Source organism: Perca fluviatilis, chromosome 15 (genome assembly GCF_010015445.1).
Source record: "Perca fluviatilis chromosome 15, GENO_Pfluv_1.0, whole genome shotgun sequence".
Classification (NCBI taxonomy): Eukaryota; Metazoa; Chordata; class Actinopteri; order Perciformes; family Percidae; genus Perca; species Perca fluviatilis.
This window is the reverse complement of record NC_053126.1, coordinates 24,334,605-24,352,665: the sequence shown is the minus strand read 5'-3', so window position 1 is coordinate 24,352,665 and position 18,061 is coordinate 24,334,605. Positions and strand designations below refer to the sequence as shown.

Below are 18,061 nucleotides of genomic sequence, written 5' to 3'. Positions count from 1 at the left end.
TTTTGGACTCAATCTTTACCCGGGGTTTGTAACGTCTCTGGTCATGCAACTGTTAGAAACACTGTTGTTGTTTTTGCACAGTACCTTTTGAAAAGATGCCTGCAAGTCTGGAATGTGTCTGGGGACACTAGTTGTTGCATTATGATCATTCATTGTACTTATTATGTTGTTATATGCTCTATTGCACATGTTTTGTATGTCTTGTTATGACATTTTGATATTTTTTGAATATTTTAATAAAGAAGTTCATGTTTCAGTTAAAGTACATGGAATCTTAGAAAAAACTTTTTTTACCGTGGTATGGAAATCGGCATCGAGAATCGTGTTATTTTACTGGTATTGGCACAGACTATTGAATTTTTGGTATCGTGACACCCTTAATTTCTTATGTGTAAAAGCAACACAACTAAAGCCTAATTTCTATGCATCTTAATTATCTGCCCTTGTCAATGTAAATACTAACTTCTCCTTAGGATTTTATTTCTTATGCACCTCATCAACTAGCAGCAGAGGTTCTGTCCAGCTACCGTTTAGCACTTTCTTACGGAGCGCCCCTGGTCCCACTTTGTCAAAAAAAATGTATTATGACTATCTCGTGGCCTCAAGATACTATCTCGTGGCCACAGGATACTATCTTGTGGCCTCAAGATACTATCTTGTGGCCTCAAGATAGTAAAGTGTCTGACACATGGACCCTTTGTTATTAAACTGGACACTGTAGTGTAGTGCAATACTTCACATTCTGTGCAATATTCTCTGTTTTAATATGTAGTGTGCAATATAGTTTGCTGCAGTTCTGCTTCAATTTATTTACTAGTACTGTTCATCACAATTCTGTTAATACAGTAATGTAAATCTTGTAGGCTGCATATCCATAGTCCTTTATAATTCTTCCCCACTTTGTGACATATATACATGTAAAAAGTATAAATATAGGCTATAAAATATGAAGAAGAATTATCTCGAGGCCTCAAGATACTATCTCGTGGACGCGAGATAGTTATAATTAATTTTTTTTGACAAAGTGGGACCAGGGGGGCTCCGTAGCCTACTTTCTCGATTCATCAATCCTTTTGTCTAGAATACAGAAAAAAATGAAGTTTCCAGACCCTATGGTCAAATAAAAGTCCAAAACCCCAAAATATTCAGTTATTACTACTACTACTATGATAGAAAACAATACGAAGAAGAAAACAAATTGCATTTCAACTGGAAAGACATTTCTAAACATTTCTAGACATTTTTAAACCATTTATTTTCTCTTCATCAACCTCTTGATTAATGGACTAATCGTTTTTGCTCTAGTTAAATTTGCAGACCAGTGCCCCTAAATTAAAAACAAAACATTAAATGTATACTTTTTATTTATGCACAGGTAGGCACATAAAGACACAAGGGAAAAGAAGGATATACAATTACCGGCCAAGGAGATGGCAACAAGGAACAGGACGGCGTAAAGTTTCATTTTGTCTGAGCAAACCTGCAGAAAAAAAGACTTTACTCTTTAACTCATTCCACATATAATGCTATTTTAAGTTATATACAGTGTCAGTAGTTTTTATAAAGATATATTAGTACAATGAAGCCGTAAACATACCGTGCTGCTGTGAAGGCCCTGCTGCAGACAGTCTGAACACGGAGACCAAAACTGGATAAAAGATCAAACTAAAAGCAAGAATATGATCTGTGCTCCTATTATATTGGCTGACATATTTATTATCTGCCAATGAGATTCCCAAATCTTGCTACCTCCCCCACTCACCCCTACACTCTCTTGGACCAAACTCAGCGTTTTCACAGACCCCTGTGCCATAGTGCTTTAAAAACTATTAAAACACAGACCACACTGTTTGTAGTTTATCGTAGTTTATTTTGACTCAATTCCACATACACACAGAATGGACTTTTTGAACTTTTTAGCCAACATAAACTAGAAGTTTAATTTATAGTCCTCCAATTTTAACATGCATGTCCCCATGATAATTGGGAAACTCCATCTCCTGAGAAAGATTGTGTCAAATGATCAAAAGCTGCAAACATACTAATTTGACTTTCATAGAAAATGACGGCCACAAAACCAGACGGACCGTGTGGTGAAGGTGAGGAGAGCTTAATGGGAGGACAAATGGATCCAGATCAGCTTACCAAACTGTGGAGAAATCATACGGCTGTGGTTGTTCTTTCTCGGATCATCTGAAGTGTCATCAGCATATCCACCTTGGACAAAGGCCTAACCCAGATAGAAAACCGTCATTGAAACTATCTTAAATCAACATTCCGTTGTCAACATTAAGTCATTGAATCAACATCGAATTGTTGAATGTTGATTTTACATCATTTTGCACCCTGTTTTAATATTGAAACAATGTTGAAATCACTGTCCATAGATCAACAGTATTACAATGGTATTTCAATTATCAGGAATATTGAAACAATGTTAAAATTTCAGCTGAACTAAGGATCATTGTGACTTAAAGGGAATTTCAATTGTTCTTAAGCCATAGAAAATTATTGCTAGGCGTGCGTGTGTGTGTGTGTGTGTGTGTGTGTCAATAAGTTATGGGAGTAAGAAATACAAGGCATTGTGGCTGTTTAACTAATCTATATCAGTATGAGACTAAAAGACCATGTTGTGGAGCAGTTTATAAAATAATAAGACATTTATTGGTTTCAATAGGTAATGTACAGTAGATGTAAGACAATGCTACAGCTATAACATTATCTAAATGGTTGATTTGTGACTAAAACTTTATCATGAGCTGCTTTAACACATAAGGTCTTGCAAGATGATCCATTTTCATCATGATCAGGTTTAACAAAACCTTAATGTAGCCTAATGTAAAAATTTTACTTTCTTTTGTGCTAACCTTATAAACTAATATGGGAGATAGTTAACTGTAAACATCTTAGGTTAGCTAATGTTGTATTTTGGTCTCTCAATTGTAACATACAGATGAAGTAACATGAAGTCAAGTACATTTACACATAGTGTACTGTAATAGTAACCTGTACTGGATACAGTATTTTATGTTTGTCTGTTGTTTGCTGAGCTAACAGTGTTATACACACGGCTGTAGTAGCTGTACTCTAATCACTGAGAAGTAGAATTGCTAAAAGTGTTTTAGATTAGCAACAGCAGTGAGTAACTGGTTCAAACAGAATTAAGTCATATGTTTCTGCTAATTGGGTGTGTGGTTGTGCAATTGTGTTTTGAAAAATCGGTCCTTGTTTTCAAAAATAGTGCTTAAGCAATCGAAAAAAAATAAAAAAAATAACTGCAAGTGTAATATGCTGCTGTTTATACTGTTTAAACCTCTTGATTAAACGGATTATCTTCTTAAAAACAGAAAAATGCAAAGTCCCCCGTCTATCAGACGGCTTACAACTCACCACACCTGAACAAGTCGATCAACTTACAAGAGGAGAAAAGGTGACATTTTAATTGCCCACGGCCTGCAGCCTATCTAAATGGGGAAGCAGTGGTTGAATGACCCAACGGTCAGAGGTTTCTCACAGTGCCCTGCAGTCTCACAACGCTTGATTTGCTCTATTTATCCTGTGTTTTACATTTTACAAATTATGTTCGTGCTGTGCTATTTTCTTCTTCTAGTATATAGTAATAATACTTAGTGTTTCAGGTTTCTGGTATTAACATTAATTCAACTTAAAGTTAAATAAAGTTGAATAAACACATCTTTAAAAGGGTTTGAACAAGACCTGAACATTAAAACCTTAATGAAAGTATAGGATGTATTGCAGAGCTGTTGTATAAGACTGTATTAGTTTTAGCTAATAAACTGGCAGTGTGTACATTTACAGACTTCAATAAGAAAAATACTTTTTTTTCGTGTTTGTGTGTGTACATTCTTTTAGCTCCTTCAGGTTGTGAAGCCCCCCCCACACCTTGCAGATGCAAACACCAAGGGAACTTTTAAATCCCAGTACAGACCTGGAGAAACAGTTGAATACATCTGTCAGAATTGCTACACTAAGGAAGGTGAGACTTATAAACCTGCACCAATGCTGAATGGATTGGACAGATGAGATGCCTCCGTAAGTTACAACTCCTTTCTCCGTTTTCATGTTGGCATTTGTATTAATTTTTTTTAATTGGAAAATAGCAATTTTTGAAGAAACATTTTAAGTTTGTTATTCCATGTCAATAAATAAATATGGTAGTTGGTGAATGTAATCATGATGCAGACCAAAACAGGTATAGTCCATTATCTTAGCAAAGTCGCAGGAACAGTAGACTAACATCTCAGCTTCTGACTCTAGTGAAATTCATGTGACGTGATATGAGTAAACACCCTTTAAATCACATATTTACATTGTAGATTATTGATTTCAATACACTTTAAATAAAACACAAATACATCTGACCCCTAAAACTATGGACTGTATATGATCTAAATAATCATTTTCCTTTAAAATAGGACAAGAGATGTGAAAGAACACATGTTTTGTAGATACTATGTCTTTTTCTAAAGATTGTTTTGAGGCAGAGTGCAGTATCTGCATTTCTTTTAGGTAATATGAGGTTCCTAACCTATCTAAAAGAGGTATTAAAAAGATTCAGTTTCAGCGTTTGCTGGTCAGTAATGCGCTGTATGTTGAGTATTGTAACAAAGCAAACTGATTATTACTATTTTAGTATTACTGATATTCAGTTTTTAACTCTACAATATATTTTCTATCCAAGATAAGTATTAATTATACATGGAGTTTGATTTGAAGTAATTTCCCATTATTAAAGTTGTGTTTATCTGTTATCTCTTGTAGAACCCTGTATTGTGGATATAGAGCTCATGAACAGATATAATATTGCCTTCAGATATATTAACTCCGATAAGCTGTATTTTTGCCCATAGTGATTTGATCGAGTTCACTTGTTCTAAAGGAAGACACATTGTCCATGCCTCAGTTTGTATTGATGGTGTGATGACCCTGTCCTCTTGCCAGTAAAAGCCTCAGTTAACTGGAAGTGACAGGAGCTGGCTGGACGATCATGTGAATGATTAACCAGAGGGAAAAGATATTGTTGTGTATTGTAGATCTGTTATTTGTAACAATTCTAATAAAAAATAAATGTATTTTGGCCCTAAACCATCAATGCTTTATGGGAAATAGTTTTAATATGTCTTTAAATTCACCATCACTGAGCCAAAAAAAATTTAAAAAAAGCTTATGTTATCAATAGTTAGCTTGTTCTGGTTTCCTAACTGCGTCGCGAGTTATAGGACCTTAGATGGGATCTTCATGGAGACAGCTAAAGTTAATGGTAGATAGGGTGACCATATTTTGATTTCCAAAAAAGAGGACACTCGGCCCGGCCTTGAGACACAAATTCCAACCGGCTTCTCAGAGGTTAACGAACATGCTTTATTATGCCTCAATTGTGCAAAAATAACTTCCGTAATAAAATACTGTCACAAACGGTATTAAAGTTCGGACTGATAACGAGGACATTAAGGGTAATGATTGCGCGAGAGCTTAACGGCTGTATTTTCAGACTTTGACATTTGATGATTTTAAAGACAGATATTTAGTTATTTGCACTGTGTTCTGCAGTTATCCAATGCTAGGCTATATATTTGATGATATCCTGTATTCCATGCAGTCGGGCCATCTCCTCCTCCTGCGCTCCGTAGCGGACACTGTGACGGCGAGACAGCGCAGATTAAACATTAAGAACAATTCTTTATTTAAGATTTGAGTTGGAGGTGTTTATGGAACAATTATCTCAGTACAAGCGCAAATAACACTGTTGGATTTCATCTTCATGGTAACGTGGATGATATGACTGAAAGAATGGCCGTGAGACATCAATACTAGAAAATATTACGAGTAATCTTATTCCCATTTACTCTCTGCAGTCTGATTTCAGTTCACCACCTCACCATCTGCGTCGCCAATTACTATTTTGTCTCCGTCAAGTTTGTTTTTTATAAATCACAACTTTTGCGTAGGAAGTGGCGTACGCACATTTTCAGCCCCGTTTTGTGCGTATGGCACGTTTATAAAGGAGACCCCAGATGTTTATACTTGTGCGCTGGTGTGTGCGTCGAGCCGGCATGTGTGTGTGTATGTGTGTGTGTGTGTGGGGAGTGGTTGATATAATAGAGCGAGGGAGAAGTGAGAGAGTGACGGTGATTATCTTCAGAGTGAGTAGTGATGGCGAGCGAGTACGACTCTAGAGTCACAGTGAGAGAAACAAATTGTCTCCCCTGTGTTTTCTGACCACGGTGGGAAATCTTTAGCAGGAAACGCTTCGGCATTTTGTGTGCAACGCTGATCCGCTGTCTGCTCCGGTCCCTGTGTATGTGTGCGTTGCAGAGCCGCCCACAAAGCAGCCTCTCGGGAATTACGTCACACAACAAAGTAACGTAGTATTGTGTGCAGAGCGTCCCGGTCAATTTAAATACACGTTTAATGGTCCCATGAAAAACAGTGAAAACCGGACATTTTCATGAATTTATAAAAAAAAAAAACGGGACGCCCCGGACAATAGGTAAAAAATGTCCGGACAAAAGAGGACGTTTGGTCACCCTAATGGTAGAGGACATACAGCTGTCAGTGATATAGCTTCCACTTCATATATTACCTTCTATCAGCGGTGTTCTCAGTAACGTGACAATCTGTACGAAACAGGTTACTTTTAAATCACTATATTAGTTGTGGCCGTCCCCGTTTGGCGTAGTTATTAATGCCGTTAGCGTTGTGGCTACCCTATAGTAACTTTATTTTATGACAAATCGTTTCAACTGTGCTTTCCTAACATGCTGTCATTGGGTTAACGTTGCTCGGTTAGCCTTTACAGCAGAGCCGCTTCAGTACACTTGTTAGATCATGTTTCATTACAGAGTTCTCTGTTGATTTGTGCTTGTCGTTGCGTGCGTGGTGGAATATACTGTAAACAACGTCCAGTGACTTTATTGTAAGATATGCATGAGCCTGATTAGTGTGTGTGTGTGTGTGTGTGTGTGTGTGTGTGTGTGTGTGTGTGTGTGTGTGTGTTTTTACGACCTGTTTGTTTACTTCTAGTTAAAAGTGATATTGGAATTGAATCCCTATTAAACAGCACACTGTTCTGTCAAGTGTTTAACTATCTAGAGGGGATTGCTTTGTTTATAGTAGTTCTTCTTGAAAATACACCTACCAGTGACTTTATTGTAAGATATTGATGCTAAAAACAAATGGTATGTAGATTTGAAAGTGTGTTAAAAAAAATAAATAAAAAAAAAACGGCCAATAGCCCCCCCAATGAATAAAGGATAAATGACTACTTAGGTTGTGAGTTTTTTGTTTTGTGTTTACTATTGTGAAAGGACAGGAGAAAAAAAGTGTATCTACAGACAATAACATATTTTAGTTGTAGTTAACATGGGAACTTGCATCGTAATTGCTGTATTGTTAAATTAACAAAACTCTTCTCTTCCTCGTAGATCATTGATAGCATCATTGAGGAGAGTCAAAAGGGAAATTTGACTACTGTGACACACACCATCAAACGCGATAAAAAGCGGTTTCGCTTTTGACCGTGTTGTTTGTTGGCTGCAGGAGGGGGACGAAGGCTGCTTGCCTGGCTAAGGGAACTACCACACAGATCGACACTGACAAGCCTCCTACTCACCAACACCAGATCGATCACACACAAAATGGATGAGCTACAAATACACACGGAACTGCTGCGTGATGATTTTTTACAAAAGCCTGGCTGAACACATTTATCACGGACGGCAGCTAGCAGCTAGCAGGCCAAGCTACCAACCGGCAGGATCAAGAAGGTAGGTGAATTTAAACAATGTCTGAGTTGAAAACGCATCTTGTTGTCACGTAAGGGCTCTGTTCATGTGGCACAGACATATTAATTGCATTTTGTTAGGCACAAAGGCACTCTATAACTTGCCCTGACAACTGCCGTTTTAGCTCAGTGGACGCTTGTACACGTAGCTGCAGCAACTCCAGTTTGCTAGGACCGATCCAGGTCTGTTTTTTTTCTATCGAAAGTACTCGCATAGCTAATAGCGATCAAGATTAACGTAAAAATTGGCCGGAATTGTCCTATAAAATGTCAATGTCAAATGTCAAATTCAAAAGATAAAATGTCAAATTGAAAATTTTTAATTACAAAGTGAAAAGGCTAAAATATATTTTTTTTAATTTAAATATTTCCATTTAAGCTTTTCCATTTCACATTTTCAGTTTCATATTTGATGTTTCTCTCAATCAATAAAATATTTCAAAGATTTCAGTTTAAGCCTTTATATTTAAGCTTTACATTTTAAATTTGGCTTTTTACATTGCACTTTACATTTTCAAATTATCATTTTACATTTCAACTTTGCTTTTTCAGTTTCCATTTTCTTTTTTAAATTTTAATTATGCCATGATTTTTCCTAGTAGCGTAGTAAAATAATACTATTTCCAATTTGATCTTGCTTTGTTTTCTCTTTGGACTTTCAATTTGAATAAATATATCCTCCATATTTTACATCCACTGTTTGTTTGTGTGTGTGTGCATTTGTGTGTGTGTGTATGTATGTGTGTGTGTGTGTGTGTGTGTGTGTGTGTGTGTGTGTGTGTGTGTGTGTGTGTGTGTGTGTGTGTGTGTGTGTGTGTGTGTGTGGCTTTCTACTCATATTGAATGCAGCTTCTACAAACAACTGCTCTCCTGTTGAAGATAATATCTTAAAAGTCCACAAGAGAGCGCTAAAGTCCTTCAAGTTATCTCAGTGTACTGCTACACTGTTATTTATCGTTTGTCACGACATCCAAGTTGCCATATGGTATATAATGGATATTTAGACGACTGTACTTTTCTGACCTTACTATGGGGACTTGTAATTCTTCTAAGCATTATTACTTTAAAATGATTTTTAAAGATGGTGGTATTGCATATTCCCAAACAAATGTTCAATTACATAAGCACAAACCAATTCATACTCATTTGACCTGGTGCTTTTGGAGCAGCAGTTGCACTTTACCTGGTTGGTAGCACAGTCTTGTCTTTTATAGATGAGATTCTTTCTTCTGGTTTTCAAGGATAATGGTTAATCTACTGACGTTAAAGCCATACTATGAAAAAATATCAACAAAACAATGTGCAATAATCACATTAAGTTTGTTCAATATTGAGATCACAATTACTTATTGACTTTGGAAACACCTTACATTTTACTTGTCTTTTAAACACTGGACTTCTTGAATTTTAAATATAATTCAACTGAAAAACTAATTTAAAATGTATGTAAATAAAATAAATATATACATTTAAATAAATAATACAAACAAAATTGGACCCAAATGAATGTGTTGTGATGTTAGTGCACTTCTACAACTTACTGAAAACTCCTAAAATATATTTTTAATAAATCAAAATAATAAATACCATATATCAACATTAGACCACAATAAATTAGATCAAATATGTTGACGTGTACAGCCACAAACTACAAACTATTAAACATATTCTACATTTTGGTAAACTATATTCAACATATTCCATGCAGCACAATAATTGTTTATCCTTGGTTTAATTATTGTTGGAAGCCAAAATCCTAATTAAGAAAAATATAAATTTGATTAATCGCTCAGCCTTAATGATAATATTGTAATATATTCCACCACAACAGAATTGTCATCATATGTTTTTTATTGGACTGAGTGTAAGAGATGAGTTTACCTCTTCATTACATCAGAGCACAGACCTGCATTTTGATCAACAAGTCCTCTTCATATATTGTATGTCATACAGGTGTAATGTGGATGTGCAGAGCTTTATATTGCTTTAATTGAAATTCTGAAATGATTCCAGCATGTTGTGTGTGAGCCCTAAAGCTACTGCTGAGTATTAACAACCACCACCTCCCCGTTAATGTTAAGCTCTGTGGTTTTCCAGTCGAAAACATTTCCTCTTGGTACTCTCTTCCCACAGAACATGTCTTTGATCATGCGGTCTGAGAGGACGGAGTCCCACATATTAATATCACCGATCTCCCCAACAAAACTCTGGCTGGCATCAAATGAACCCAAGTAACTATCAGGATCTTGTCCGATGATAACCTTGCCTCCGGGTTGGACTGTGTGACCCTTCTTGTAAATTTTGGTCAAGCTTTTCCTCCCATCCATGAAGAGAGCGGCCGCACCTGAGCTGGAATCCCAGGTGACACACAGGTGGGTCTGCAGGGCGCCGATCTCAGGGACTCGGAATAAAACCCCTTCTCCCGCCAGGTAAAAGGACAATCTAAACACACATATTCATAACAGTACAGAGGCTTTAACAATGCAACATTCAAATAACACAGTATTGTAAGTAGCAGTTGTAGTACTTCAGGGTTTCCCGCAGCTCTTTACAGTTAACAACACGTGCCTGCCGCCTTAACTAAGCGTTAACTATGTATAACGAAATTGGATGCAGTCCTATCAGTGCAAAACATCTGCAAAAGTGCAAAGCAGGGTTAGGGTTAGCCTTTAAAAGTCACTATAAAAATATATCAAAGTGGCAGTTTAAAAAAAAAAGAAAAAAGATCCATCCTTAAAACGTAGCATTATATGTACGTATTAAGTTATTGCTTTTGGAAAAGAATGTTTTGATTCAGTTATTTTTGATTTAATAGTCCTGAAACGTATATCGCATATCGTTCTACTAGTACAATAAGTAGATAGTCAAACTTGTATTGTTGTAACTGTAATGTTCCACCAAAACAAGTTCCTTCCAGAGGCTATTTTGCAGCCGCACCGCGGCTCCCTGCAGCACTTAGCGCCGCCCATGACGATTGTGATTGGTTTAAGGAAATGCCAATAAAGCAGAGCATGTTTTTCTCCCATCCCGGAATGCTGTGTGGACAGACCCTCCTGTACAGCGCTGTGGAGAAAGGTCTGGCAAAGCGATACTAAGCTGATACTAAGCTTACTTATCACGTTTCTCGTCGTGATAAGTATGCAATATTTTGTTGATTTTGTGGAGTGCTGCGTCCCGTCCGTCGGCTGTGTGGCTTAGTTGTGTTTCATGTAGAGCCCGCTTGAAACGCTATAATGATCAAACTTTCATTGGCCAGTTACTGTCCCACTTTCACATGTTAGTACACATCAGCGCACGGGTCCACTACATGACAAACCCTATGGAGTGTACCATGTGTGCATATTTCGACAGAGTGACAGTGTAAGTGAAGAAATAGAGAGAGACAACAAAACGGAACGAATCAGAGAAGGGAAAGAAAAGAAAGGATGACATGATGTTTCAATAATGCTTCCTTCACCACTGTCTGTAGAATGTATTTCATTTATTTTGAAATCTAAAAAAAAAGGAAAAGAAAAGGACCTAAAGAGAGAGCGAAAGGGAGTCAGTGGAGCAAAAGAAAGAACACAAAAGTAAGAAAATGAGTGTTGCTCAGGGAGAAGACGAAATAACAGAGATTGAAGAGGAAACTTTAGTGGTAGCTCGGTAGCTTGGAAATACTTGTGAAATACTAATGTTTCACAGGCTAATGCACTATGCAGAACGTGTCAAATGGTAGTTAATTGCACAAGAGGCAATACAACAAACAAAATTAATATCGATATCACAATATTCATAATCAATATCGCAATATCCAGTGCTTGAAGTGGGGAAAAAAAGGTGCCGGTACTCTCTTGCATTTGCAAATCATTATGACATTTGAGGTTTCTACAGTGAAAATGTATTTTTGTATTGTTATTTACTAACAACATAAATGTATGTATTTATTTAAACAAGTTGTGTGTGTTTGTATGTGTGTGTGTGTGTGTGGGAAGGAGGCAGAGGAGAAATACAGAGAGGAAGCAGCGGCAAGACATGTAGATGCGACCGCAGCAGAGTTGGTAGAATAAGTTTAAGTGTTGTACACAGTTTGTGCGATATCCGAAACAAACTCGACACACTTCTTTTTAGTTTCTAGGTTTCCAGCAGTGAAAAATCTGTTACGGTCAGGCTGCAGGCATCAGACAGCTTTTCCGAACTAACGTCCGTGGCTAAGCGAACTTCTGATAGGGTGAGCAGCCTGCTTGCCTTTACGTGATTTGTCAAGATCCAAGGTAAATCATGTAGTGCCATCTGGGTAGTGTAGTTTATGTAACGTTAGGGTCAATCTCTCTGACACTGACAGTGGTAGAGTATCGGCTACATGTGAGAAGTAGCGGTACGCAAGAAAAAGTGCAGGTACGCTTAAGTGTAAAATGTAGAAGTGCCGGTACTGCGTACCGGTGAGTACCGGCCCACTTCGAGCACTGGCTATATCACATTTTGTCAATATTGTGCAACCCTAGTTGGGAGCCGGAGGGTTGCTGGTTCAAGTCCCCATATGGACCAAAGTACGGAGTGTGGACTGGTAGCTGGAGAGATGCCAGTTCACTCTTGAGCAAGGCACTGAACTCCCCCAAATGCTTAGGGCGCCTGTTCAACAGTCGCAGCACCCTCACTCTGACATTTCTCCCGTTCTTGTATAGGACCTGAGCATGTATGTGTGTATTTCAGGCCTGTGTGTAGTGTGTAATAACAAGAGTGTAACTTGTAATTTCCCCATTGGGGATCAATAAAGAGTATAAAATTTAAAATTAAATTAAATCAACACTGGAATCTGGAAACAAAGGACCAAGGTTGCCACAGTCTGTAGTAGAATTGGTAGCTCACTAAATATTGTCAAATGTTAAATTCAGAATATCGGCGTTTAGTTGTGTCTACCTGCCGTCCAGCTCACGCCACACATTCAGCTCGTCATAGTCTTGGGTCCGATACGCAAACAGGATGATCTCGCATTCACCGGTGAGCTCTGTAGCCACGCGCATGCACAGAGTGAAAGCCCCCAGGTTCAGGGGCTTCAGAGGGACCATCTCCACATAACTGGTACTCGTCTCCGAGGGGAACACCAAGGACTTAATGCTCCCACTCTCTGAGAGAAGAAAAACAAAAACATACAAGATGTATTAGATGTGTTTATGTTCAAAATATATGTGCAATATATGTATAATTCAGAAAAGGGTGGTTTTACTCAATTCTTTTTTAGGATGTTTTTTTGTGTAAAAGCAACACAACTAAAGCCTAATTTTTATGCATCTTAATTGTCTGTCACTGTCAATGTAAATACTAACTTCTCCTTAGGATTTTTTTTGTTATGCACCTCATCTACTAGCCCTGCGATGGACTGGCGACCTGTCCAGGGTGTACCCCGCCTTTCGCCCGACGTATGCTGGGATTGGCTCCAGCCCCCCCACGACCCTGTGCGCGGGATAAGTGGTTGACGATGGATGGATGGATGGACCTCATCTACTAGCAGCAGAGTTTCTGTCCCTCTACCGTTTAACACTTTCTCGATTCATCAATCGTTTTGTCTAGAATACAGAAAAAAATGAAGTTTCCAGACCCTATGGTCATGTCTTAAAATATCTTGTTTTATTCAACTAAAAGTCCAAAACCCCAAAATATTCAGTTATTATTACTACTACTACTATAGAAAACTGTCAAACAAAATTGCATTTCAACTTGGAAAGACAGATTTTTTAAAACCATTTTTAAACCATTTATTTTCTCTTCATCAACCTCTTGATTCTCTAGTTAAATTTGCAGACCAGTGCCCCTAAATTAAAAACAAAACATTAAATGTATACTTTTTATTCATGCACAGGTATGCACATAAAGACACAAGGGAAAAGAAAGATATACAATTACCGACCAAGGAGACGGCAACAAGGAACAGGACGGTGTAAAGTCTCATTTTGTTTGAGTAAACCTGCAGAAAAAAAGACTTTACTCTTTAACTCATTCCACAATGCTATTTTAAAGTGCTCATATTATGCTTTTTGGCTTTTTCCCTTTCCTTTATTGTGTTATATATCTTTTTTGCGCATCGGTTTACAAAATGAAAAAGTCCAAAGTCCAGCCCAAAGGGACTTACCATCTCCAACAGAAAACACTGTTCACAAACTGCTCCAAACAGCTCTGTTGTAGACCAGCCTTTACTTCCGTGATGAACGTGCGTCACTTTGTAACACGTTATAATGCTCGCCTATCTCCTAGCATGGCACACCCTCATACTCTGCTTCTGACTGGCTAGTAGTCCTTACCTAGCTACTGCGCATGTGCGACTCCCAACAAAGATGGAACAGAAGTGAGATGTCTCACTCTGTAGCTAAAACAGAGAGATCAACATACAGGGTGAAAAGAGAAGCTGCAGCAATGTGCAGACAAAAATATGGCGTTTTTTTTTAAATTAAACCATGTAAACCTATTCTGATATAACTTCTAAATACAATTATAAACCTGAAAATAAGCATAATATGATTACTTTAAGTTATATGCAGTGTCAGTAGTTTTTATAAAGATATAATAGTAAATGAAGCTGTAAATGTAACAGCCCTGAAAAGGGAAGTAGTTGAATGAAAGATGCACAGACACAAACTTTCCTCAGATCACATGTGTAATGACTGAATATAACACAATACAACATACATAATACATACAATTCTTCTGCTGCATAACTACAGAACTGAAATATATCAAGCAAACAAATATGGCAATATACAAGAGATACAAAATAAAATAATGCCGATAACATATAGCATTCCCAATTACACCCTTTAACAGTACTCGGTACATTACAGAAACTTATACAGAACATACTACGACACATACAATGTCTCTGCATGGCTACTGAGTGCCGCTCTTTCATCCACGATTAGCATTGCTAAAGGCTAGTATGGCTAGCTTACTCTTCGTCATATAATTAACTTCATTACTTCACAATGTGCGAACATACTGTGTTAAAACACTCTCCTCATCACATATACACATTCACATAACACTCTGTTAACCAATAACACATATTATAGGAGACTCATACCTGAAAAGGGGAGTAGTTGAATGAAAGTTGCACAGACTCAAACTTTCCTCAGATCATATGTGTAATGAGGAGGCAGCGTGCACCACAATTTATACTATGGTCTGGGTGAATACTAGATTCTGATTGGCTGCAGGATGTCCATAAAAAAGTGCCTACTAAAGGAGTTCCAGGGAAACTGACTGTTTACTGTTCTAAATGATTGACTTCAGCAGAGGCAATGATGAAAAATAAGATATCACAAACGTACTGCACTGTAACTGTTGCAACTGACAATAACAACTTTAACCTTAAACTGTGATATAGCCTACCATTAAAATATGAAAATGCCCAAATTACTCAATATGAACCCTCAACTGCTGTTACTCAACTGCTTGCTCTGATTTACGGATTTATCTTCAGAGTTTTACAAGTCCTCAAAAAGTGAAATGTGAAATTTTGTCCACTTAACAGCACATCCGCAAAACATTTCAGAAACGCAAGATCAAGAAACTAAGTGGAAATTAAAATAATAATAGGCCTTATTCATTAGGGCTCGAGCGCCACTGGCAGATCTGGCAGGGGAAGACGGTACATGGGAACCCCAATATGAAAACGCACTGCTATGCCCTGAACTGCTACAACTATTATTTCTAGTCATAGTTCCATTATCTTTGTTGTTACTATAATTGCCACCGTTCATCATACCAACTGCTATAATTATTATTAATCTTAATTGTCTATATCTGTATCCATCTCTGTGTCCCAACTGGCAGCAGCAGATGGCTGCCCACCAAGAGCCTGGGTCTGTCTGAGGAGAAAATGTTGGTAACATTATGAAGTCTATGTTGGCTTGGCTAGTGTTCCTCTGTTCTAGACCACTTCTCAATAACCTTTTTTGAACTTTTTGCATGGCCCAAACCACAGTTTGATGCAATGGATTGTTTTTACCCATCTGGGCAGATACTCTGTAAGCATCAGACTCTTGAATGTTGTGCTGTACCACTGTATAGATTACTGCAAGGTAATGTATGTATGTAAAGCTGTTCTTGCCTCGAAAAAGAACCAAGTGTGGTCAAAATATCTGCAATAAAATAAATACATTGGAGCTTCATGTGAACTCCTTCCAAACAGGTGCTTAGACGGACTAGAAGTTGTTTGTGCAGTTACAAAAACAAGATCCAGTTGTGTTCAAGATAATCTTGAAGCTCTGTGACTGGGAGTTAAACCCGGATGGGTGTTGTTGGGCGAGCCCTTTTTAAACTGCATGACACTGTTCCCCTGCACTAATAATCATTATGTCATAATTCTGACTCAACTAGTTATTACAGTAAGTGAAATACATTTCAATGGAACTTAGCCAACTTGTATTTCTCAATCTGATACATTTGACCTTTTTTTTGTGTTTGACTCATGCATGATTTTTATCTACCGCAGCTTTTTTATTTTATTTAAATGCAAGTAAAACTGTAGGAGGTAAGAGATGAACAGACATGAAGCAGTAATTACTATTACCTTCCGCATGTCATGTTATCTATATTATATGATATAACACTATTGAAAATGGCCCTTTTGCATAATTAGTACTTTTGATAAGTTTGCTGATAAAAGTTTAGTATTTTTAATTTAGTTCATTTTTAATGCAGAAATATAATGAGTATTTATATTGCTGATGTTAATGGCAGCTGTAGGTTGCTTCCTGAGCTGTATCAGCCTGTACGGGAAGCAAGCTACAGCTGCCATTAACATCTGTTTTTGAAGAGTTTAAAGCGCCCATATTATGCTCATTTTCAGGTTCATAACTGTATTTTAAGGTTGTACCAGAATAGGTTTACATGGTTTAATTTTCAAAAAACACCATATTTTTGTTGTACTGCACAGCTCTCTCTCACTGCTGCAGATCCTCTTTTCACCTGGTTTCTGTTTTAGCTACAGAGTGAGACCTCTTTTCATCTTCTTCTTCTGTACTATCTTTGACTGCACTCGCACATGCTCAGTAGCTCAGATGTAGAGCATGTCAGCTAGCTAACTCTAGAGACAGTAAAAGAAAGCCTGTTTCTCCAACTTTGGTCAGTTACAAGGCAGGATTAGCTGGGAGACTTCTAAATGAGGGCCATGTAAGTAGTTCTTTGTAGATTATGGTGAACTTGTGTGTGTTGTAGCAGTGCTTTGCTATTGAAAACGACATAGCATGCTAGCGTTAGCATTAGCGTTAGCATGCTAATGCTAACGGTTAGCATGCTAACGAGCTAACGGTTGTGGTTAGCCAGCTCATTTCGGACTGTGACGTCACAGTCCGAGCCGATTTTGAACAGCTCACTAGGAGACTGAAGGCAGGACACATTCAGAAACCGTATCTCTCTCAAAACAGCATGGATGGATTTTTTTCAAAGTTTGTATGTGTGTGGAAGGACCAGAGACACAAAAGAACACCCCAAATCCCAGAAAAAGTGTTTTTTTCATAATATGGGCACTTTAAGGTGGCCAAAGCCCGGCAGGTGATAATGCTTCATGACAGTAGTGACCAATTGGTCCACCAAGCAGATATCACCATCTGCACAAGATGGAAATGGTCAGCAAGCAGGGCTGTGGCAGACGTAGAGGGAACATTGTAACTGGTTGGGCAGTGGTGGCCTAAAGGTTAGAGAAGTGAGTGTGGGACCAAGAGGTCACCGGTTCAATCCCCTGACCGGCAGGTAGGTAGGGAAAGTCAAAGAGCAGTGCTTGTATCTTCTTCATTACCACCACTGAGGTGCAGTGTTGGGAGTAATGCTGTTATCTTTTTAGTAACAAAGTAATGTAATTAATTACTTATTATTAATGTAAAGTGGCGCGTTACTTGGTTGAATGAAGCGCGAGGTGTCAGGCTTTAGCTACACACCAGCTGCCTGGAGAGAACAGGGGTCGTGATGATGACAAATGTGATGATGATTGACTGGGTGGGCGGATGCCCTGCTCACGCTGTCTCACTGCACGCTCTGACTACCACTAAACACAAGAGAGCGACAATAGCGACGAGCCAGGGAAATTCAAAGGTAGCGTTCTCGAACTGGAAGTACCGGCACTACTTTTCGCTCATTGAAATTAAAGGCAAGAATGTTTATGTAACATGCACGCTATGCCCAGGAAAAAAGACTTTATCCACGTCTGCGTCAAGCAACTCGAATCTCATGAAGCCCCTCACATCAACACATGCTAACACGACACTTGTTGCTGCCGCTAAGCCAACC

The 18,061-nt window shown here is 38.1% G+C and overlaps 2 protein-coding genes and 1 long non-coding RNA gene across 5 annotated transcripts in view; all 3 read right to left on the bottom strand.

Moving 5' to 3' along the window:
* The window catches only part of LOC120573919 (pentraxin fusion protein-like), a 35,388-nt gene extending 33,723 nt beyond the window's left edge, over window positions 1-1,665 (bottom strand). The window contains exons 1-2 of one of the 2 annotated variants that reach the window (XM_039823835.1): window positions 1,598-1,665; window positions 1,420-1,480 (exon numbers count right to left, since the gene is read on the bottom strand). In XM_039823835.1, coding sequence (XP_039679769.1) covers window positions 1,420-1,465 — 46 coding nt within the window. In that variant the 5' untranslated portion in view covers window positions 1,466-1,480; window positions 1,598-1,665. The remainder of the gene's footprint in view (window positions 1-1,419; window positions 1,481-1,597) is intronic. The other variant, XM_039823837.1, reaches the window with a different exon arrangement.
* Window positions 1,666-9,637: 7,972 nt separating this feature from the next.
* Window positions 9,638-12,942, bottom strand: LOC120575273 (pentraxin fusion protein-like; the record flags this gene model as incomplete). Its single annotated transcript, XM_039825992.1, has 2 exons — window positions 9,638-10,246; window positions 12,701-12,942. Coding segments are annotated over 2 exons (648 nt in total), but the record flags the coding sequence as incomplete, so codon positions are not given.
* A 125-nt stretch (window positions 12,943-13,067) lies between these two features.
* Window positions 13,068-14,907, bottom strand: LOC120573921. 2 transcript variants are annotated; one of them, XR_005641793.1, is made up of 3 exons: window positions 14,856-14,907; window positions 13,689-13,745; window positions 13,068-13,347 (listed from the first exon to the last, which is right to left on the bottom strand). It is a non-coding gene; the product is annotated as an uncharacterized LOC120573921 (long non-coding RNA). The 2 variants fall into 2 exon arrangements; XR_005641794.1 differs by having other exon boundaries at window positions 13,685-13,745; window positions 14,856-14,902.
* Window positions 14,908-18,061: the final 3,154 nt, after the last annotated feature.